This window comes from Heterodontus francisci, chromosome 14 (assembly GCF_036365525.1).
Source record: "Heterodontus francisci isolate sHetFra1 chromosome 14, sHetFra1.hap1, whole genome shotgun sequence".
In the NCBI taxonomy this organism is placed as follows: domain Eukaryota; kingdom Metazoa; phylum Chordata; class Chondrichthyes; order Heterodontiformes; family Heterodontidae; genus Heterodontus; species Heterodontus francisci.
The window spans coordinates 15,285,643-15,307,914 of NC_090384.1; the positions used below are offsets into that span (position 1 = coordinate 15,285,643).

Consider the following 22,272-nt stretch of genomic DNA (forward strand, 5'->3'; position numbering starts at 1 on the left):
AGGGTATACAGTGCAGTGCACTATGCAAGGGGGACCGTGATCTTGGGTGCCAGTGCCAGCTGATCACGGTCTCGGGTGGTCTGCAGGTCGTAGCCAGGGTTTGGGTGGCTGTATCAGGCGGCACAGTGGCGCAGTGGTTAGCACCGCAGCCTCACAGCTCCAGGGACCCGGGTTCGATTCTGGGTACTGCCTGTGTGGAGTTTGCAAGTTCTCCCTGTGTCTGCGTGGGTTTTCTCCGGGTGCTCCGGTTTCCTCCCACAAGCCAAAAGACTTGCAGGTTGGTAGGTAAATTGGCCATTATAAATTGTCACTAGTATAGGTAGGTGGTAGGGAAATATAGGGACAGGTGGGGATGTTTGGTAGGAATATGGGATTAGTGTAGGATTAGTATAAATGGTTGGTTGATGTTCGGCACAGACTCGGTGGGCCGAAGGGCCTGTTTCAGTGCTGTATCTCTAATCTAATCTAAACAGTTGAGTGAGATGTTTGGCTGCCCATACTGCTGGGTGAGAGGGTCGGCTATCAGCCAGGGTGGGCACTGAGGGTCATCAGGGAGTCTGCTGGGAGCCTTGGCGAAAGCACAGCTTCCAAGGCAGGGTCATCTCTGCATCGACAGCGCATTGGAGGCACACTGATCGCTGGCAGGGGTCTTATACACCCTGTCTTTCTGGACCCCCGTGGTGTGATGCGACGCCTCTGATGGAGGGAGGGCCAAGAAGCAGCTGCATCTGCCCACGAAGCTCCAGGATGAGAGCAGCAGGCAGTCAGGCTAAGAAGGGTTCACCTGCGTCAGAGAGAATACCAGACTCGAATCAGCTACCCCCAAATGTCCGAGCGCCACTGTCAGTGAAGACTCCGGCTCTCCAGGGAGGCCGTCACTGACTAATGTGCCCTGATGCAGGACGAGCTGTGACCTATGGAATTTGGGGGTCACCCGATACCAGTGGCCCTGAAGATCACCGTGGCACTAGATTTCTACTCATCTGGATCCACCAGGGACATGTGTGGGGTCTCCTAGGCAGCAGCCCACCGCTACATCAAGGAGGTGACCAATACCGTGTTCAAGAGAGATGGTGACTATGTGCACTACTGGACCGACCCTGACACTCAGGCCGAGAGGACCACCAGATTCAGGGCCGTTGCTGGATTCTCCCAGGTACAAGGTGTGATAGACTGCACACATGTGGCCATCAAGGCTCCAATGGTCTAGCCAGCTGCCTTCATCAACAGGAAGAGCTTCCATTCAGTCAACGTTCAACTGGTCTGCAACCGCCGAAAGTGTTTCCTGCAGTTGTGTGCCCACTTCCCAGGAAGCAGCCATGACGCCTACCTACTTCAACAGTCCCAGGTGCCACAGATTTTCAGGACCTCGCTCGCCTTCAGGGATGGATTCTCAGGGACAAGAACTACCCATTGAAGACATGGCTACTGACGCCTGTGAGGAACCCTCGCACTGCAGCGGAGGAGAGTTACAACACCTCGCACGGCTCCACTCGAGTGACCATCGAACAGACCATTGGGCTGCTGAAGATGAGATTCCGCTGCCTGGATCGATCCGGTGGTCCCCTGCAGTATGTCCCAGCGAGGGTCTCGCATATCCTGGTGGTCTGCTGTGCTCTGCACAATCTAGCACTAAACAGGGAGGAGGCCTTACATGATGACAACATAACTGAACATCACTCCTCCACCGACGAGGACGATGTGGAGGAGGGAGCGGAGCAAGCGGCACTGGATGGGGAAGTCCTTGTACCAGAGGCCAGGCAGAATGAGTGACTGGTCAAGGAGGCAGGAGACAGTCTCATAATCACCCACTTCCAGCCACCCTGATGTCCACTCACAGAGACTCCAATAAAGACTCAGCTAATGCATGCTGTCTGTCGCCTCCTTTCTATTTGTCTTCCATGCCTAGCACCCAGCTCAACCATGCACTATGGCCCATGGGAGATCATATATAAATGAGGGCTGTGCTTCCATGGGCATTCACTAAGGGGGAGGTCAACAGCTCACAGTGAATGTATGATAGCATAATCACTTTTACACAATAAAGTTTAATTAACAAAGAACTTTATATAATGCAGCATGTCAACTTTCAAACACCTGTGAAACCCCAAGTGTTTCTATGTGGATTTCTTTATACACTTACAAATGCTTCTACAAGGTGTGACCCCTGAACTAGCAGCTGGGCTGGAAGCAGGCTGCTGATCAGGCTGACCCTTGGCCTGGGATGACTTTGGCGGGTGTCCTCTGGCTGCCTGAGGCCTGGAAGACCCCAGCCACCTGATGGTTACCTGCACTGATGCAGGACTGTCCTTAGGCATCGCAGCTGCTGGAGCTGGGCTCACTGGCGGAGGGGCTGAGGAGCCAGTGTCTACACTCAGAGCACTTTGAGGGGAGCCTCCAGCTGTGGAGGTCAGCCTCTCCTCCTCCCTTTCGAGACTCACCTGAGCCTCCCTGCTCACCAGCGAAGGCCAGGAGCTGTAGAAGCCACCATCCTCCTATTTCTCCTCTCACTTTGCCATTGTTGTGTTGAGCTCATGGCCAAGGCGATGGTGTGCAAGTCTATGCGCATCTGTGGGATCTGGCTCTCCATGAGGGTCACCAATCTCTCGATGGAGGAAGCTGTGTTCTCACATGCCTGGAGCATGGCAGCATTCGTGGCATGGATGGACTCCTCCATTGTCTGCTCATGGCTGCACATGCCCTCTGGCATCTCTGCCAGATGTTGCCTTACCTCTCTCTCTGGTGTGGATATTCCAGTCTCTTCATCTGATATTGAGTAGCCGACCTGTGTCCCCGCCAATTCCAAAGCCTCTTCCTTGGCTGTGGAGAGAGGCTGAAGATCTGGGATGCCTCTGCCAGTCTGGGATGTCTCCCTCCTGTCGTGGGCCCTCTTGCCCTGCAAATGAAAAGAGGGAAATAGTTACTTCACAGAGACATCAACATGACAGTTCTGCTAGTGTTTGCCCCTCGTCCCCTACTGGGCTTTCACATATAACTCATCCTCCCGTCCGCTTTCAGGGGAGTTAATGAGGGTGAGCTGTGAAAGAAGGAGGCTTGTGGCCGAGATGCAGCCATGTATCTGTCAGGATGAGGTGATGCATTAACCGTTCTTCCATCGCCATGGTAGTGCCACCCTCCCCATGTCCACCTTCTTCTGTATTGCCACTTACACTCAGTAATAAAGAGACTGTTATGGAACATTCACCTTGACTGAAGGTAGGAGGTCTTTGGCCCTCTTCCTGCACTGGAACCAGTTGTCCCGGGTGACTCCAAGGCTGCTGACCTCCTCTGCAATCTCCAGCCAGGCTTGCTTGGTCAGGTGAGAGGATCTCATCCTGCCATCGCTGGGGAAGAGGACCTCCTGCCTTCCCCTTGCAGGCTGGAGGATAATCTGCAGGGAGGCATCACTCAACCATGGGGCCACCCTGTATCTTGTCTTGGCCATCCTGCAGGGTTGGTCTCTGGGGATGGGGGGGGGGGAGGGGTCCAGGAGACACTCCAACACTAATCTCAGATGTGAAAATGCAGCAGCAATGCAAGCAGGGCTTTAAATATGGTGCCAGCAGCTGTTCCACGGTCATCTGACAGCGTATTCAGTGTCTCACATCCCACCCTCTACCGCATGATTGGCCAGGCCCCGGACCTCCATTATGTAAAGTGGCCACTTGCCACATGATCGCGATTGGCTGATTGCCCACATGACTAGCGGAAACAGCGCCAACTCCTGGGTCTGCCTGGACCCATGATGGGCTCAGTAAATTCAGCTCAAAGTAGCCTGTATACGCAGTGAGTAATTCAGTGCTTATTTTAATGCTCCACATTGTGAGCATTAGCTGTGTGTATCAGCATTCGGAATATTTAAATGATGTCTTTTTCTTTAACCTGTTCAGATTCGTTCATCAAGGAGCATCACTTATTAAGAACCAGACAGGTGGTGTTTGCTTATCATGCTGGGAAGCACATTCCGTGCCTTCGGGAACCCCGGAGCCTCTATGCTGTCGCAACTAATGGTCCACAGCAGGCCCCGCGATGGCCAATAGAGTGCGAGGTCATCAAGGAACAAATCCACCACATTGGTAAGGCCAGGAGAGTTTCATCATAGAGTGTATGGGAGCAGGATTGGACAGCCAGAGCTTGTTGTTGTTTCCGTGTCTCCAGGTTATAGAATGGTGCTTGGAATGAAGTGGAAGTGATTTCAGTTACACAGTGCTCCAGTTCCACTCACTGTCCCCAGGGGAAAGATGATGGGCTTGCTGAGTGGAATTTCAGATGTGACTCACATGAGTTCAGTCTCCACACATCATCCCCGTATCTCAGCAGAAGCACCTCAGTCCAAAGTGATCTGTTACATGGGGACGATTGTGCAGTGTAAACATTTGAGCATTGGTACATGAGTGGGTGGATGGAGAGTACAGGGGATGGGTATGTGGCTGTGAGGGTGTGAGGATGGATGTGAGGCTGAGTGAGGGTGTGAGGAAGGGTGTGAGGATGGATGTGAGGCTGAGTGAGGGTGGGAGCGAGGGTGTTTTTTTAAAAAATCCATTCATGGGATGTGGGCGTCGCTGGCCAGGCCAGCATTTATTGCCCATCCCTAATTACCCTTGACAAGGTGGTGGTGAGCTGCCTTCTTGAACCACTGCAGTCCATGTGGGGTAGATACACCCACAGTGCTGTTAGGACGGGAGTTCCAGGATTTTGACCCAGCAACAGTGAAGGAACGGCGATATAGTTCCAAGTCAGGATGGTGTGTGACTTGGAGGGGAACTTGCAGGTGGTGATGTTCCCATGAAACTACTGCCCTCGTCCTTCTAGTTGGTAGAGGTCACGGGTTTGGAAGGTGCTGTCGAAGGAGCCTTGGTGCATTGCTGCAGTGCATCTTGTAGATGGTACACACTGCTGCCACTGTGCGTCAGTGGTGGAGACAGTGAATGTTTGTGGATGAGGTGCCAGTCAAACGGGCTGCTTTGTCCTGGATGGTGTCAAGCTTCTTGAGTGTTGTTGGAGCTTCACCCATCCAGGCAAGTGGAGAGTATTCCATCACACTCCGGACTTGTGCCTTATAGATGGTGGACAGGCTTTGGGGAGTCAGGAGGTGAGTTACTTGCCTCAGGATTCCTAGCCTCTGACCTGCTCTTGTAGCCACGGTATTTATATGGCTACTCCAGTTCAGTTTCTGGTCAATGGTAGCCCCTAGGATGTTGATAGTGGGGTAATGCCATTGAATGTCAAGGGATGATGGTTAGATTCTCTCTTGCTCGAGATGGTCATTGCCTGGCACTTGTGTGGCACGAATGTTAGTTGCCATTTATCAGCCCAAGCCTGGATATTGTCCAGGTCTTGCTGCATTTCTACATGGACTGCTTCAGTATCTGAGGAGTCACGAATGGTGCTGAACATTGTGCAATCATCAGCAAACATGTGACAATGGGTGTGAGGCTGAATGAAGGTGGGTGTGAGGCTGAAGGTGGGGGTTCGTATGAGGGTGTGAGGGTGTGTGTGAGGGTGTGGCAATGGGTGTGAGGCTTTGAGTAAGGGTGGGTGTGAGGATGAGGGTAATGGTGGGTATGAGGGTGGGTATGTGGATGAATATGTGGGTATGAAGGTGGGTGTGAAGCTGCGGGTGAGGGTGGGTGTGTGGCTGATTTGGATGAGATTTAGATGAGTGGAGTTTGACTGGGAGAGGTTTAGATGAAGTGAGTTTTAATGGGGGGAGAGTTTTAGATGAGAGGAGTTTTAATGGGGGAGAGTATCAGATGAGGGGAGTTTTAATGGGGGGAGAGTTTTAGATGAGAGGAGTTTTAATGGGAGAGAGTTTTAGATCAGGAGAGTTTTAATGGGGGGAGAGTTTTAGATGAGGGGAGTTTTAATGGGGGGAGAGTTTTAGATGAAGTGAGTTTTAATGGGGGGAGAGTTTTAGATGAGAGGAGTTTTAATGGGAGAGAGTTTTAGATCAGGAGAGTTTTAATGGGGGGAGAGTTTTAGATGAGGGGAGTTTTAATGGGGGGAGAGTTTTAGATGAGGGGTGTTTTAATGGGGGAGAGTTTTAGATGAGGGGTGTTTTATTGGGAAGCGTTGTAGATGAGGGGTGTTTTACTGGGAAGCGTTTTAGATGAGGGGTGTTTTACTGGGGAGTGTTTTAGATGAGGGTTGTTTGAAAGGGAAGTGTTTTAGATGACTGGAGTTTTACTGGGGAGAGTTTTAGATGAGGGGTGTTTTACTGGGGAGAGTTTTAGATGAGGGGTGTTTTACTGGGGAGAGTTTTAGATGAGTGGAGTTTTACTGGGGGAGAGTTTTAGATGAGTGGAGTTTTACTGGGGAGAGTTTTAGATGAGAGGTGTTTTACTGGGGAGAGTTTTAGATGAGTGGAGTTTTACTGGGGACTGTTTTAGATGAGAGGTGTTTTACTGGGGACTGTTTTAGATGAGAGGTGTTTTACTGGGGAGAGTTTTAGATGAGGGGCGTTTTACTGGGGAGTATTTTAGATGAGGGGTGTTTTACTGGGGAGAGTTTTAGATGAGGGGTGTTTTACTGGGGAGTGTTTTAGATGAGGGGTGTTTTACTGGGGAGTATTTTAGATGAGGGGTGTTTTACTGGGGAGAGTTTTAGATGAGGGGTGTTTTACTGGGGAGTGTTTTAGATGAGGGGTGTTTTACTGGGGAGTGTTTCAGATGAGGGGTGTTTTACTGGGGAGAGTTTTAGATGAATGGTGTTTTACTGGGGAGTGTTTTAGATGAGGGGTGTTTTACTGGGGAGTGTTTTAGATGAGTGGAGTTTTACTGGGGAGTGTTTTAGATGAGAGGTGTTTTACTGGGGAGTATTTTAGATGAGGGGTGTTTTACTGGGGAGTGTTTTAGATGAGAAGTGTTTTACTGGGGAGTATTTTAGATGAGGGATGTTTTACTGGGGAGTGTTTTAGATGAGGGGTGTTTCACTGGGGAGTGTTTTAGATGAGGGATGTTTTACTGGGGAGTGTTTTAGATGAGAGGTGTTTTACTGGGGAGTATTTTAGATGAGGGGTGTTTTACTGGGGAGTGTTTTAGATGAGAAGTGTTTTACTGGGGAGTATTTTAGATGAGGGATGTTTTACTGGGGAGTGTTTTAGATGAGGGGTGTTTCACTGGGGAGTGTTTTAGATGAGGGATGTTTTACTGGGGAGTGTTTTAGATGAATGGTGTTTTACTGGAGAGTGTTTTAGATGAGGGGTGTTTTACTGGGGAGTGTTTTAGATGAGAGGTGTTTTACTGGGGAGTGTTTTAGATGAGAGGAGTTTTACTGGGGAGTGTTTTAGATGAATGGTGTTTTACTGGGGGGTGTTTTAGATGAATGGTGTTTTACTGGGGAGTGTTTTAGATGAGGGGTGTTTTACTGGGGAGTGTTTTAGATGAGGGGTGTTTTACTGGGGAGTGTTTCACTGGGGAGTGTTTTAGATGAGGGGTGTTTCACTGGGGAGTGTTTTAGATGAGGGGTGTTTTACTGGGGAGTGTTTTAGATGAATGGTGTTTTACTGGGGAGCGTTTTAGATGAGGGGTGTTTTACTGGGGAGTGTTTTAGATGAATGGTGTTTTACTGGGGAGTGTTTTAGATGAGGGGTGTTTTACTGGGGAGTGTTTTAGATGAATGGTGTTTTACTGGGGAGTGTTTTAGATGAATGGTGTTTTACTGGTGAGTGTTTTAGATGAATGGTGTTTTACTGGAGTGTTTTAGATGAGGGGTGTTTTACTGGGGAGTGTTTTAGATGAGGGGTGTTTTACTGGGGAGTGTTTTAGATGAGGGGTGTTTTACTGGGGAGTGTTTTAGATGAATGGTGTTTTACTGGGGAGCGTTTTAGATGAGGGGTGTTTTACTGGGGAGTGTTTTAGATGAATGGTGTTTTACTGGGGAGTGTTTTAGATGAGGGGTGTTTTACTGGGGAGTGTTTTAGATGAATGGTGTTTTACTGGTGAGTGTTTTAGATGAATGGTGTTTTACTGGAGTGTTTTAGATGAGGGGTGTTTCACTGGGGAGTGTTTTAGATGAGGGGTGTTTCACTGGGGAGTGTTTTAGATGAGGGGTGTTTCACTGGGGAATGTTTTAGATGAGGGGTGTTTTACTGGGGAGTGTTTTAGATGAGTGGAGTTTTATTGGGGAGTGTTTTAGATGAGGGGTGTTTTACTGGGGAGTGTTTTAGATGAGTGGAGTTTCACTGGGGAGTGTTTTAGATGAGGGGTGTTTTACTGGGGAGTGTTTTAGATGAGGGGTGTTTTACTGGGGAGTGTTTTAGATGAGGGGTGTTTTACTGGGGAGTGTTTTAGATGAGGGGTGTTTTACTGGGGAGAGTTTTAGATGAGTGGAGTTTTACTGGGGAGTGTTTTAGATGAGGGGTGTTTTACTGGGGAGTGTTTTAGATGAGTGGAGTTTCACTGGGGAGTGTTTTAGATGAGGGGTGTTTTACTGGGGAGTGTTTTAGATGAGGGGTGTTTTACTGGGGAGTGTTTTAGATGAGTGGAGTTTTACTGGGGAGTGTTTTAGATGAGGGGTGTTTTACTGGGGAGTGTTTTAGATGAGGGGTGTTTTACTGGGGAGTGTTTTAGATGAGGGGTGTTTTACTGGGGAGAGTTTTAGATGAGTGGAGTTTTACTGGGGAGTGTTTTAGATGAGGGGTGTTTTACTGGGGAGTGTTTTAGATGAGTTGAGTTTCACTGGGGAGAGTTTTTGATGAGGGGTGTTTTACTGGGGAGTGTTTTAGATGAGGGGTGTTTTACTGGGGAGTGTTTTAGATGAGGGGTGTTTTACTGGGGAGTGTTTTAGATGAGTGGAGTTTTACTGGGGAGTGTTTTAGATGAGGGGTGTTTTACTGGGGAGTGTTTTAGATGAGGGGTGTTTCACTGGGGAGTGTTTTAGATGAGGGGTGTTTTACTGGGGAGTGTTTTAGATGAGTGGAGTTTTACTGTGGAGTGTTTTAGATGAGTGGAGTTTCACTGGGGAGTGTTTTAGATGAGTGGAGTTTCACTGGGGAGTGTTTTAGATGAGGGGTGTTTTACTGGGGAGTGTTTTAGATGAGGGGTGTTTTACTGGGGAGTGTTTTAGATGAGGGGTGTTTTACTGGGGAGTGTTTTAGATGAATGGTGTTTTACTGGTGAGTGTTTTAGATGAATGGTGTTTTACTGGAGTGTTTTAGATGAGGGGTGTTTCACTGGGGAGTGTTTTAGATGAGGGGTGTTTCACTGGGGAGTGTTTTAGATGAGGGGTGTTTCACTGGGGAAAGTTTTAGATGAGGGGTGTTTTACTGGGGAGTGTTTTAGATGAGGGGTGTTTTACTGGGGAGTGTTTTAGATGAGGGGTGTTTTACTGGGGAGTGTTTTAGATGAGGGGTGTTGTACTGGAGAGTGTTTTAGATGAATGGTGTTTTACTGGGGAGTGTTTTAGATGAGGGGTGTTTTACTGGGGAGTGTTTTAGATGAGGGGTGTTTCACTGGGGAGTGTTTTAGATGAGGGGTGTTTTACTGGGGAGTGTTTTAGATGAGGGGTGTTTTACTGGGGAGTGTTTTAGATGAGGGGTGTTTTACTGGGGAGCGTTTTAGATGAGGGGTGTTTTACTGGGGAGTGTTTTAGATGAATGGTGTTTTACTGGGGAGTGTTTTCGATGAGGGGTGTTTTACTGGGGAGTGTTTTAGATGAATGGTGTTTTACTGGTGAGTGTTTTAGATGAATGGTGTTTTACTGGTGAGTGTTTTAGATGAATGGTGTTTTACTGGAGTGTTTTAGATGAGGGGTGTTTCACTGGGGAGTGTTTTAGATGAGGGGTGTTTCACTGGGGAGTGTTTTAGATGAGGGGTGTTTCACTGGGGAGTGTTTTAGATGAGGGGTGTTTCACTGGGGAATGTTTTAGATGAGGGGTGTTTTACTGGGGAGTGTTTTAGATGAGTGGAGTTTTATTGGGGAGTGTTTTAGATGAGGGGTGTTTTACTGGGGAGTGTTTTAGATGAGTGGAGTTTCACTGGGGAGTGTTTTAGATGAATGGTGTTTTACTGGAGTGTTTTAGATGAGGGGTGTTTTACTGGGGAGTGTTTTAGATGAGGGGTGTTTTACTGGGGAGTGTTTTAGATGAGGGGTGTTTTACTGGGGAGCGTTTTAGATGAGGGGTGTTTTACTGGGGAGCGTTTTAGATGAATGGTGTTTTACTGGGGAGTGTTTTAGATGAGTGGAGTTTTACTGGGGAGTGTTTTAGATGAGGGGTGTTTTACTGGGGAGTGTTTTAGATGAGGGGTGTTTCACTGGGGAGTGTTTTAGATGAGGGGTGTTTTACTGGGGAGTGTTTTAGATGAGTGGAGTTTTACTGGGGAGTGTTTTAGATGAGGGGTGTTTTACTGGGGAGTGTTTTAGATGAGTGGAGTTTCACTGGGGAGTGTTTTAGATGAGTGGAGTTTCACTGGGGAGTGTTTTAGATGAGGGGTGTTTTACTGGGGAGTGTTTTAGATGAGGGGTGTTTTACTGGGGAGTGTTTTAGATGAGGGGTGTTTTACTGGGGAGTGTTTTAGATGAATGGTGTTTTACTGGGGAGTGTTTTCGATGAGGGGTGTTTTACTGGGGAGTGTTTTAGATGAGGGGTGTTTTACTGGGGAGTGTTTTAGATGAGGGGTGTTTCACTGGGGAGTGTTTTAGATGAGGGGTGTTTCACTGGGGAAAGTTTTAGATGAGGGGTGTTTTACTGGGGAGTGTTTTAGATGAGGGGTGTTTTACTGGGGAGTGTTTTAGATGAGGGGTGTTTTACTGGGGAGTGTTTTAGATGAGGGGTGTTGTACTGGAGAGTGTTTTAGATGAATGGTGTTTTACTGGGGAGTGTTTTAGATGAGGGGTGTTTTACTGGGGAGTGTTTTAGATGAGGGGTGTTTTACTGGGGAGTGTTTTAGATGAGGGGTGTTTCACTGGGGAGTGTTTTAGATGAGGGGTGTTTCACTGGGGAGTGTTTTAGATGAGGGGTGTTTTACTGGGGAGTGTTTTAGATGAGGGGTGTTTTACTGGGGAGCGTTTTAGATGAGGGGTGTTTTACTGGGGAGTGTTTTAGATGAATGGTGTTTTACTGGGGAGTGTTTTCGATGAGGGGTGTTTTACTGGGGAGTGTTTTAGATGAATGGTGTTTTACTGGGGAGTGTTTTAGATGAATGGTGTTTTACTGGTGAGTGTTTTAGATGAATGGTGTTTTACTGGTGAGTGTTTTAGATGAATGGTGTTTTACTGGAGTGTTTTAGATGAGGGGTGTTTCACTGGGGAGTGTTTTAGATGAGGGGTGTTTCACTGGGGAGTGTTTTAGATGAGGGGTGTTTCACTGGGGAGTGTTTTAGATGAGGGGTGTTTCACTGGGGAATGTTTTAGATGAGGGGTGTTTTACTGGGGAGTGTTTTAGATGAGTGGAGTTTTATTGGGGAGTGTTTTAGATGAGGGGTGTTTTACTGGGGAGTGTTTTAGATGAGTGGAGTTTCACTGGGGAGTGTTTTAGATGAATGGTGTTTTACTGGAGTGTTTTAGATGAGGGGTGTTTTACTGGGGAGTGTTTTAGATGAGGGGTGTTTTACTGGGGAGTGTTTTAGATGAGGGGTGTTTTACTGGGGAGCGTTTTAGATGAGGGGTGTTTTACTGGGGAGTGTTTTAGATGAATGGTGTTTTACTGGGGAGTGTTTTAGATGAGGGGTGTTTTACTGGGGAGTGTTTTAGATGAATGGTGTTTTACTGGTGAGTGTTTTAGATGAATGGTGTTTTACTGGTGAGTGTTTTAGATGAATGGTGTTTTACTGGTGAGTGTTTTAGATGAATGGTGTTTTACTGGAGTGTTTTAGATGAGGGGTGTTTCACTGGGGAGTGTTTTAGATGAGGGGTGTTTCACTGGGGAGTGTTTTAGATGAGGGGTGTTTCACTGGGGAGTGTTTTAGATGAGGGGTGTTTCACTGGGGAATGTTTTAGATGAGGGGTGTTTTACTGGGGAGTGTTTTAGATGAGTGGAGTTTTATTGGGGAGTGTTTTAGATGAGGGGTGTTTTACTGTGGAGTGTTTTAGATGAGGGGTGTTTTACTGGGGAGTGTTTTAGATGAGGGGTGTTTTACTGGGGAGAGTTTTAGATGAGTGGAGTTTTACTGGGGAGTGTTTTAGATGAGGGGTGTTTTACTGGGGAGTGTTTTAGATGAGTGGAGTTTCACTGGGGAGTGTTTTTGATGAGGGGTGTTTTACTGGGGAGTGTTTTAGATGAGGGGTGTTTTACTGGGGAGTGTTTTAGATGAGTGGAGTTTTACTGGGGAGTGTTTTCGATGAGGGGTGTTTTACTGGGGAGTGTTTTAGATGAGGGGTGTTTCACTGGGGAGTGTTTTAGATGAGGGGTGTTTCACTGGGGAGTGTTTTAGATGAATGGTGTTTCACTGGGGAGTGTTTTAGATGAGGGGTGTTTTACTGGGGAGTGTTTTAGATGAGTGGAGTTTTACTGGGGAGTGTTTTAGATGAGTGGAGTTTCACTGGGGAGTGTTTTAGATGAGTGGAGTTTCACTGGGGAGTGTTTTAGATGAGGGGTGTTTTACTGGGGAGTGTTTTAGATGAGGGGTGTTTTACTGGGGAGTGTTTTAGATGAGGGGTGTTTTACTGGGGAGTGTTTTAGATGAATGGTGTTTTACTGGGGAGTGTTTTCGATGAGGGGTGTTTTCCTGGGGAGTGTTTTCGATGAGGGGTGTTTTACTGGGGAGTGTTTTAGATGAGGGGTGTTTCACTGGGGAGTGTTTTAGATGAGGGGTGTTTCACTGGGGAGTGTTTTAGATGAGGGGTGTTGTACTGGAGAGTGTTTTAGATGAATGGTGTTTTACTGGGGAGTGTTTTAGATGAGGGGTGTTTTACTGGGGAGTGTTTTAGATGAATGGTGTTTTACTGGGGAGTGTTTTAGATGAGGGGTGTTTAACTGGGGAGTGTTTTAGATGAATGGGGTTTTACTGGGGAGTGTTTTCGATGAATGGTGTTTTACTGGTGAGTGTTTTAGATGAATGGTGTTTTACTGGTGAGTGTTTTAGATGAATGGTGTTTTACTGGTGAGTGTTTTAGATGAATGGTGTTTTACTGGGGAGTGTTTTAGATGAGGGGTGTTTTACTGGGGAGTGTTTTAGATGAATGGTGTTTTACTGGGGAGTGTTTTAGATGAATGGTGTTTTACTGGGGAGTGTTTTAGATGAGGGGTGTTTAACTGGGGAGTGTTTTAGATGAATGGGGTTTTACTGGGGAGTGTTTTCGATGAATGGTGTTTTCCTGGGGAGTGTTTTCGATGAGGGGTGTTTTACTGGGGAGTGTTTTAGATGAGGGGTGTTTCACTGGGGAGTGTTTTAGATGAGGGGTGTTTCACTGGGGAAAGTTTTAGATGAGGGGTGTTTTACTGGGGAGTGTTTTAGATGAGGGGTGTTGTACTGGAGAGTGTTTTAGATGAATGGTGTTTTACTGGGGAGTGTTTTAGATGAGGGGTGTTTTACTGGGGAGTGTTTTAGATGAGGGGTGTTTTACTGGGGAGTGTTTTAGATGAATGGTGTTTTACTGGGGAGTGTTTTAGATGAGGGGTGTTTAACTGGGGAGTGTTTTAGATGAATGGGGTTTTACTGGGGAGTGTTTTCGATGAATGGTGTTTTACTGGTGAGTGTTTTAGATGAATGGTGTTTTACTGGTGAGTGTTTTAGATGAATGGTGTTTTACTGGTGAGTGTTTTAGATGAATGGTGTTTTACTGGTGAGTGTTTTAGATGAATGGTGTTTTACTGGTGAGTGTTTTAGATGAATGGTGTTTTACTGGGGAGTGTTTTAGAAGAGGGGTGTTTCACTGGGGAGTGTTTTAGATGAGGGGTGTTTTACTGGGGAGTGTTTTAGATGAGGGGTGTTTTAGATGAGGGGTGTTTTAGATGAGGGGTGTTTTAGATGAGGGGTGTTTTAGATGAGGGGTGTTTTAGATGAGGGGTGTTTTAGATGAGGGGTGTTTTAGATGAGGGGTGTTTTAGATGAGGGGTGTTTTAGATGAGGGGTGTTTTAGATGAGGGGCGTTTTAGATGAGGGGCGTTTTAGATGAGGGGCGTTTTAGATGAGGGGCGTTTTAGATGAGGGGCGTTTGAGATGAGGGGCGTTTGAGATGAGGGGCGTTTGAGATGAGGGGCGTTTGAGATGAGGGGCGTTTGAGATGAGGGGCGTTTGAGATGAGGGGCGTTTGAGATGAGGGGCGTTTGAGATGAGGGGCGTTTGAGATGAGGGGCGTTTGAGATGAGGGGCGTTTGAGATGAGGGGCGTTTGAGATGAGGGGCGTTTGAGATGAGGGGCGTTTGAGATGAGGGGCGTTTGAGATGAGGGGCGTTTGAGATGAGGGGCGTTTGAGATGAGGGGCGTTTGAGATGAGGGGCGTTTGAGATGAGGGGCGTTTGAGATGAGGGGCGTTTGAGATGAGGGGCGTTTGAGATGAGGGGCGTTTGAGATGAGGGGCGTTTGAGATGAGGGGCGTTTGAGATGAGGGGCGTTTGAGATGAGGGGCGTTTGAGATGAGGGGCGTTTGAGATGAGGGGCGTTTGAGATGAGGGGCGTTTGAGATGAGGGGCGTTTGAGATGAGGGGCGTTTGAGATGAGGGGCGTTTGAGATGAGGGGCGTTTGAGATGAGGGGCGTTTGAGATGAGGGGCGTTTGAGATGAGGGGCGTTTGAGATGAGGGGCGTTTTACTGGGGAGTGTTTTAGATGAGGGGTGTTTTACTGGGGAGTGTTTTAGATGAGGGGTCTTTTACTGGGGAGTGTTTTAGATGAGTGGACTTTTACTGGGGAGTGTTTTAGATGAGTGGACTTTTACTGGGGAGAGTTTTAGATGAGTGAGGTTTTACTGGGGAGAGTTTTAGATGAGAGGTGTTGTACTGGGGCGAGTTTTAGATCAGTGGAGTTTTACTGGGGACTGTTTTAGATGAGTGGAGTTTTACTGGGGAGTGTTTTAGATGAGTGAGGTTTGACTGGGGAGAGTTTTAGATGAGGGGTGTTTTACTGGGCAGTGTTTTAGATGAGGGGTGTTTTCCTGGGGAGTGTTTTAGATGAGTGGTGTTTTACTGGGGAGTGTTTTCGATGAGTGGAGTTTTACTGGGGAGTCTTTTAGATGAGTGGAGTTTTACTGGGGAGTGTTTCAGATGAGTGGAGTTTTAGTGGGGAGTGTTTTAGATGAATGGTGTTTTACTGGGGAGTGTTTTAGATGAGGGGTGTTTTACTGGGGAGTGTTTTAGATGAGGGGTGTTTTACTGGGGAGTGTTTTAGATGAGGGGTGTTTTACTGGGGAGTGTTTTAGATGAGGGGTGTTTTACTGGGGAGAGTTTTAGATGAGGGGCGTTTGAGATGAGGGGCGTTTGAGATGAGGGGTGTTTTACTGCGGAGTGTTTTAGATGAGGGGTGTTTTACTGGGGACTGTTTTAGATGAGTGGAGTTTTACTGGGGAGTGTTTTAGATGAGAGGTGTTTTACTGGCGGGAGTTTTAGATGAGTGAAGTTTTACTGGGGAGAGTTTTAGATGAGTGAGGTTTTACTGGGGAGAGTTTTAGATGAGAGGTGTTGTACTGGGGCGAGTTTTAGATCAGTGGAGTTTTACTGGGGACTGTTTTAGATGAGTGGAGTTTTACTGGGGAGTGTTTTAGATGAGAGGTGTTTTACTGGCGGCAGTTTTAGATGAGTGAAGTTTTACTGGGGAGTGTTTTAGATGAGTGAGGTTTGACTGGGGAGAGTTTTAGATGAGGGGTGTTTTACTGGGGAGTGTTTTAGATGAGGGGTGTTTTCCTGGGGAGTGTTTTAGATGAGTGGTGTTTTACTGGGGAGTGTTTTCGATGAGAGGAGTTTTACTGGGGAGTCTTTTAGATGAGTGGAGTTTTACTGGGGAGTGTTTCAGATGAGTGGAGTTTTACTGGGGAGTGTTTTAGATGAATGGTGTTTTACTGGGGAGTGTTTTAGATGAGGGGTGTTTTACTGGGGAGTGTTTTAGATGAGGGGTGTTTTACTGGGGAGAGTTTTAAATGAGTGGAGTTTTACTGGGGAGAGTTTTAAATGAGTGAAGTTTTACTGGGGAGTGTTTTAGATGAGGGGTGTTTTACTGGGGAGTGTTTTAGATGAGTGGAGTTTTACTGGGGTGTGTTTTGGATGAGTGGAGTTTTACTGGGGAGTGTTTTAGATGAGAGGTGTTTTACTGGGGAGAGTTTTAGATGAGTGAGGTTTTACAGGGGAGTGTTTTAGATGAGAGGTGTTTTACTGGGGAGAGTTTTAGATGAGTGGAATTTTACTGGGGAGAGTTTTAGATGAGTGGAATTTTACTGGGGAGAGTTTTAGATGAGTGGAGTTTTACTGGGGAGAGTTTTAGATGAGTGGAGTTTTACTGGGGAGAGTTTTAGATGAGTGGAGTTTTACTGGGGAGAGTTTTAGATGAGTGGAGTTTTACTGGGGAGAGTTTTAGATGAGTGGAGTTTTACTGGGGAGTGTTTTAGATGAGTGGAGTTTTACTGGGGAGAGTTTTAGATGAGTGGAGTTTTACTGGGGAGAGTTTTAGATGAGTGGAGTTTTACTGGGGAGTGTTTTAGATGAGTGGAGTTTTACTGGGGAGAGTTTTAGATGAGTGGAGTTTTACTGGGGAGTGTTTTAGATGAATGGTGTTTTACTGGGGAGTGTTTTAGATGAGGTGTGTTTTACTGGGGAGAGTTTTAGATGAGTGGAGTTTTACTGGAGAGAGTTTTAGATGAGGGGTGTTTTACTGGGGAAGTCTTAGATGAGGGGTGTTTTACTGGGGTGTGTTTTAGATGAGTGGAGTTTTACTGGGGAGAGTTTTAGATGAGTGAATTTTTACTGGGGAGATTTTCAGATGAGAGGTGTTTTACTGGGGAGTGTTTTAGATGAGGGGTGTTTTACTGGGGAGTGTTTTAGATGAATGGTGTTTTACTGGGGAGTGTTTTCGATGAGGGGTGTTTTACTGGGGAGTGTTTTCGATGAGGGGTGTTTTACTGGGGAGTGTTTTAGATGAGGGGTGTTTCACTGGGGAAAGTTTTAGATGAGGGGTGTTTTACTGGGGAGTGTTTTAGATGAGGGGTGTTCTACTGGGGAGTGTTTTAGATGAGGGGTGTTTTACTGGGGAGTGTTTTAGATGAGGGGTGTTGTACTGGAGAGTGTTTTAGATGAATGGTGTTTTACTGGGGAGTGTTTTAGATGAGGGGTGTTTTACTGGGGAGTGTTTTAGATGAGGGGTGTTTAACTGGGGAGTGTTTTAGATGAATGGGGTTTTACTGGGGAGTGTTATAGATGAATGGTGTTTTACTGGTGAGTGTTTTAGATGAATGGTGTTTTACTGGTGAGTGTTTTAGATGAATGGTGTTTTACTGGTGAGTGTTTTAGATGAATGGTGTTTTACTGGTGAGTGTTTTAGATGAATGGTGTTTCACTGGGGAGTGTTTTAGATGAGGGGTGTTTTAGATGAGGGGTGTTTTAGATGAGGGGTGTTTTAGATGAGGGGTGTTTTAGATGAGGGGTGTTTTAGATGAGGGGTGTTTTAGATGAGGGGTGTTTTAGATGAGGGGTGTTTTAGATGAGGGGTGTTTTAGATGAGGGGTGTTTTAGATGAGGGGTGTTTTAGATGAGGGGTGTTTTAGATGAGGGGTGTTTTAGATGAGGGGTGTTTTAGATGAGGGGTGTTTTAGATGAGGGGTGTTTGAGATGAGGGGTGTTTGAGATGAGGGGTGTTTGAGATGAGGGGTGTTTGAGATGAGGGGTGTTTGAGATGAGGGGTGTTTGAGATGAGGGGTGTTTGAGATGAGGGGTGTTTGAGATGAGGGGTGTTTGAGATGAGGGGTGTTTGAGATGAGGGGTGTTTGAGATGAGGGGTGTTTGAGATGAGGGGTGTTTGAGATGAGGGGTGTTTGAGATGAGGGGTGTTTGAGATGAGGGGCGTTTGAGATGAGGGGCGTTTGAGATGAGGGGCGTTTGAGATGAGGGGCGTTTGAGATGAGGGGCGTTTGAGATGAGGGGCGTTTGAGATGAGGGGCGTTTGAGATGAGGGGCGTTTGAGATGAGGGGCGTTTGAGATGAGGGGCGTTTGAGATGAGGGGCGTTTGAGATGAGGGGCGTTTGAGATGAGGGGCGTTTGAGATGAGGGGCGTTTGAGATGAGGGGCGTTTGAGATGAGGGGCGTTTGAGATGAGGGGCGTTTGAGATGAGGGGCGTTTGAGATGAGGGGCGTTTGAGATGAGGGGCGTTTGAGATGAGGGGCGTTTGAGATGAGGGGCGTTTGAGATGAGGGGCGTTTGAGATGAGGGGCGTTTGAGATGAGGGGCGTTTGAGATGAGGGGCGTTTGAGATGAGGGGCGTTTGAGATGAGGGGCGTTTGAGATGAGGGGCGTTTGAGATGAGGGGCGTTTGAGATGAGGGGCGTTTGAGATGAGGGGCGTTTGAGATGAGGGGCGTTTGAGATGAGGGGCGTTTGAGATGAGGGGCGTTTGAGATGAGGGGCGTTTGAGATGAGGGGCGTTTGAGATGAGGGGCGTTTGAGATGAGGGGCGTTTGAGATGAGGGGCGTTTGAGATGAGGGGCGTTTGAGATGAGGGGCGTTTGAGATGAGGGGCGTTTGAGATGAGGGGCGTTTGAGATGAGGGGCGTTTGAGATGAGGGGCGTTTGAGATGAGGGGCGTTTGAGATGAGGGGCGTTTGAGATGAGGGGCGTTTGAGATGAGGGGCGTTTGAGATGAGGGGCGTTTGAGATGAGGGGCGTTTGAGATGAGGGGCGTTTGAGATGAGGGGCGTTTGAGATGAGGGGCGTTTGAGATGAGGGGCGTTTGAGATGAGGGGCGTTTGAGATGAGGGGCGTTTGAGATGAGGGGCGTTTGAGATGAGGGGCGTTTGAGATGAGGGGCGTTTGAGATGAGGGGCGTTTGAGATGAGGGGCGTTTGAGATGAGGGGCGTTTGAGATGAGGGGCGTTTGAGATGAGGGGCGTTTGAGATGAGGGGCGTTTGAGATGAGGGGCGTTTGAGATGAGGGGCGTTTGAGATGAGGGGCGTTTGAGATGAGGGGCGTTTGAGATGAGGGGCGTTTGAGATGAGGGGCGTTTGAGATGAGGGGCGTTTGAGATGAGGGGCGTTTGAGATGAGGGGCGTTTGAGATGAGGGGCGTTTGAGATGAGGGGCGTTTGAGATGAGGGGCGTTTGAGATGAGGGGCGTTTGAGATGAGGGGCGTTTGAGATGAGGGGCGTTTGAGATGAGGGGCGTTTGAGATGAGGGGCGTTTGAGATGAGGGGCGTTTGAGATGAGGGGCGTTTGAGATGAGGGGCGTTTGAGATGAGGGGCGTTTGAGATGAGGGGCGTTTGAGATGAGGGGCGTTTGTGATGAGGGGCGTTTGTGATGAGGGGCGTTTGTGATGAGGGGCGTTTGTGATGAGGGGCGTTTGTGATGAGGGGCGTTTGTGATGAGGGGCGTTTGTGATGAGGGGCGTTTGTGATGAGGGGCGTTTGTGATGAGGGGCGTTTGTGATGAGGGGCGTTTGTGATGAGGGGCGTTTGTGATGAGGGGCGTTTGTGATGAGGGGCGTTTTACTGCGGAGCGTTTTAGATGAGGGGTGTTTTAGATGAGGGGTGTTTTAGATGCGGGGTGTTTTAGATGCGGGGTGTTTTAGATGCGGGGTGTTTTAGATGCGGGGTGTTTTAGATGCGGGGTGTTTTAGATGCGGGGTGTTTGAGATGCGGGGCGTTTGAGATGCGGGGCGTTTGAGATGAGGGGCGTTTGAGATGAGGGGCGTTTGAGATGAGGGGCGTTTGAGATGAGGGGCGTTTGAGATGAGGGGCGTTTGAGATGAGGGGCGTTTGAGATGAGGGGCGTTTGAGATGAGGGGCGTTTGAGATGAGGGGCGTTTGAGATGAGGGGCGTTTGAGATGAGGGGCGTTTGAGATGAGGGGCGTTTGAGATGAGGGGCGTTTGAGATGAGGGGCGTTTGAGATGAGGGGCGTTTGAGATGAGGGGCGTTTGAGATGAGGGGCGTTTGAGATGAGGGGCGTTTGAGATGAGGGGCGTTTGAGATGAGGGGCGTTTGAGATGAGGGGCGTTTGAGATGAGGGGCGTTTTACTGGGGACTGTTTTAGATGAGTGGAGTTTTACTGGGGAGTGTTTTAGATGAGAGGTGTTTTACTGGCGGGAGTTTTAGATGAGTGAAGTTTTACTGGGGAGAGTTTTAGATGAGTGAGGTTTTACTGGGGAGAGTTTTAGATGAGAGGTGTTGTACTGGGGCGAGTTTTAGATCAGTGGAGTTTTACTGGGGACTGTTTTAGATGAGTGGAGTTTTACTGGGGAGTGTTTTAGATGAGAGGTGTTTTACTGGCGGCAGTTTTAGATGAGTGAAGTTTTACTGGGGAGTGTTTTAGATGAGTGAGGTTTGACTGGGGAGAGTTTTAGATGAGGGGTGTTTTACTGGGCAGTGTTTTAGATGAGGGGTGTTTTCCTGGGGAGTGTTTTAGATGAGTGGTGTTTTACTGGCGGGAGTTTTAGATGAGTGAAGTTTTACTGGGGAGAGTTTTAGATGAGTGAGGTTTTACTGGGGAGAGTTTTAGATGAGAGGTGTTGTACTGGGGCGAGTTTTAGATCAGTGGAGTTTTACTGGGGACTGTTTTAGATGAGTGGAGTTTTACTGGGGAGTGTTTTAGATGAGAGGTGTTTTACTGGCGGCAGTTTTAGATGAGTGAAGTTTTACTGGGGAGTGTTTTAGATGAGTGAGGTTTGACTGGGGAGAGTTTTAGATGAGGGGTGTTTTACTGGGCAGTGTTTTAGATGAGGGGTGTTTTCCTGGGGAGTGTTTTAGATGAGTGGTGTTTTACTGGGGAGTGTTTTCGATGAGTGGAGTTTTACTGGGGAGTCTTTTAGATGAGTGGAGTTTTACTGGGGAGTGTTTCAGATGAGTGGAGTTTTAGTGGGGAGTGTTTTAGATGAATGGTGTTTTACTGGGGAGTGTTTTAGATGAGGGGTGTTTTACTGGGGAGTGTTTTAGATGAGGGGTGTTTTACTGGGGAGTGTTTTAGATGAGGGGTGTTTTACTGGGGAGTGTTTTAGATGAGGGGTGTTTTACTGGGGAGAGTTTTAGATGAGGGGCGTTTGAGATGAGGGGCGTTTGAGATGAGGGGTGTTTTACTGGGGACTGTTTTAGATGAGTGGAGTTTTACTGGGGAGTGTTTTAGATGAGAGGTGTTTTACTGGCGGGAGTTTTAGATGAGTGAAGTTTTACTGGGGAGAGTTTTAGATGAGTGAGGTTTTACTGGGGAGAGTTTTAGATGAGAGGTGTTGTACTGGGGCGAGTTTTAGATCAGTGGAGTTTTACTGGGGACTGTTTTAGATGAGTGGAGTTTTACTGGGGAGTGTTTTAGATGAGAGGTGTTTTACTGGCGGCAGTTTTAGATGAGTGAAGTTTTACTGGGGAGTGTTTTAGATGAGTGAGGTTTGACTGGGGAGAGTTTTAGATGAGGGGTGTTTTACTGGGGAGTGTTTTAGATGAGGGGTGTTTTCCTGGGGAGTGTTTTAGATGAGTGGTGTTTTACTGGGGAGTGTTTTCGATGAGAGGAGTTTTACTGGGGAGTCTTTTAGATGAGTGGAGTTTTACTGGGGAGTGTTTCAGATCAGTGGAGTTTTACTGGGGAGTGTTTTAGATGAATGGTGTTTTACTGGGGAGTGTTTTAGATGAGGGGAGTTTTACTGGGGAGTGTTTTAGATGAGGGGTGTTTTACTGGGGAGTGTTTTAGATGAGGGGTGTTTTACTGGGGAGTGTTTTAGATGAGGGGTGTTTTACTGGGGAGTGTTTTAGATGAGGGGTGTTTTACTGGGGAGAGTTTTAGATGAGGGGTGTTCAACTGGGGAGTGTTTTAGATGAGGGGTGTTTTACTGGGGAGAGTTTTAGATGAGGGGTGTTTTACTGGGGAGTGTTTTAGATGAATGGTGTTTTACTGGGGAGTGTTTTAGATGAATGGTGTTTTGCTGGGGAGTGTTTTAGATGAGGGGTGTTTCACTGCGGAGTGTTTTAGATGAGGGGTGTTTCACTGCGGAGTGTTTTAGATGAGGGGTGTTTCACTGCGGAGTGTTTTAGATGAGGGGTGTTTCACTGCGGAGTGTTTTAGATGAGGGGTGTTACACTGGGGAGTGTTTTAGATGAGGGGTGTTTTACTGGGGAGTGTTTTAGATGAGGGGAGTTTTACTGGGGAGTGTTTTAGATGAGGGGTGTTTTACTGGGGAGTGTTTTAGATGAGGGGTGTTTTACTGGGGAGTGTTT

General features: G+C 47.5%; 1 protein-coding gene across 4 annotated transcripts in view; it reads left to right on the forward strand.

Moving 5' to 3' along the window:
- agbl2 (AGBL carboxypeptidase 2) overlaps window positions 1-22,272 on the forward strand; it is a 279,928-nt gene that overhangs the window by 43,735 nt on the left and 213,921 nt on the right. For all 4 annotated transcript variants that reach the window (XM_068045898.1, XM_068045900.1, XM_068045901.1 and 1 more), the window contains exon 4: window positions 3,891-4,076. In XM_068045898.1, the coding sequence (XP_067901999.1) occupies window positions 3,891-4,076 (186 nt within the window). The remainder of the gene's footprint in view (window positions 1-3,890; window positions 4,077-22,272) is intronic.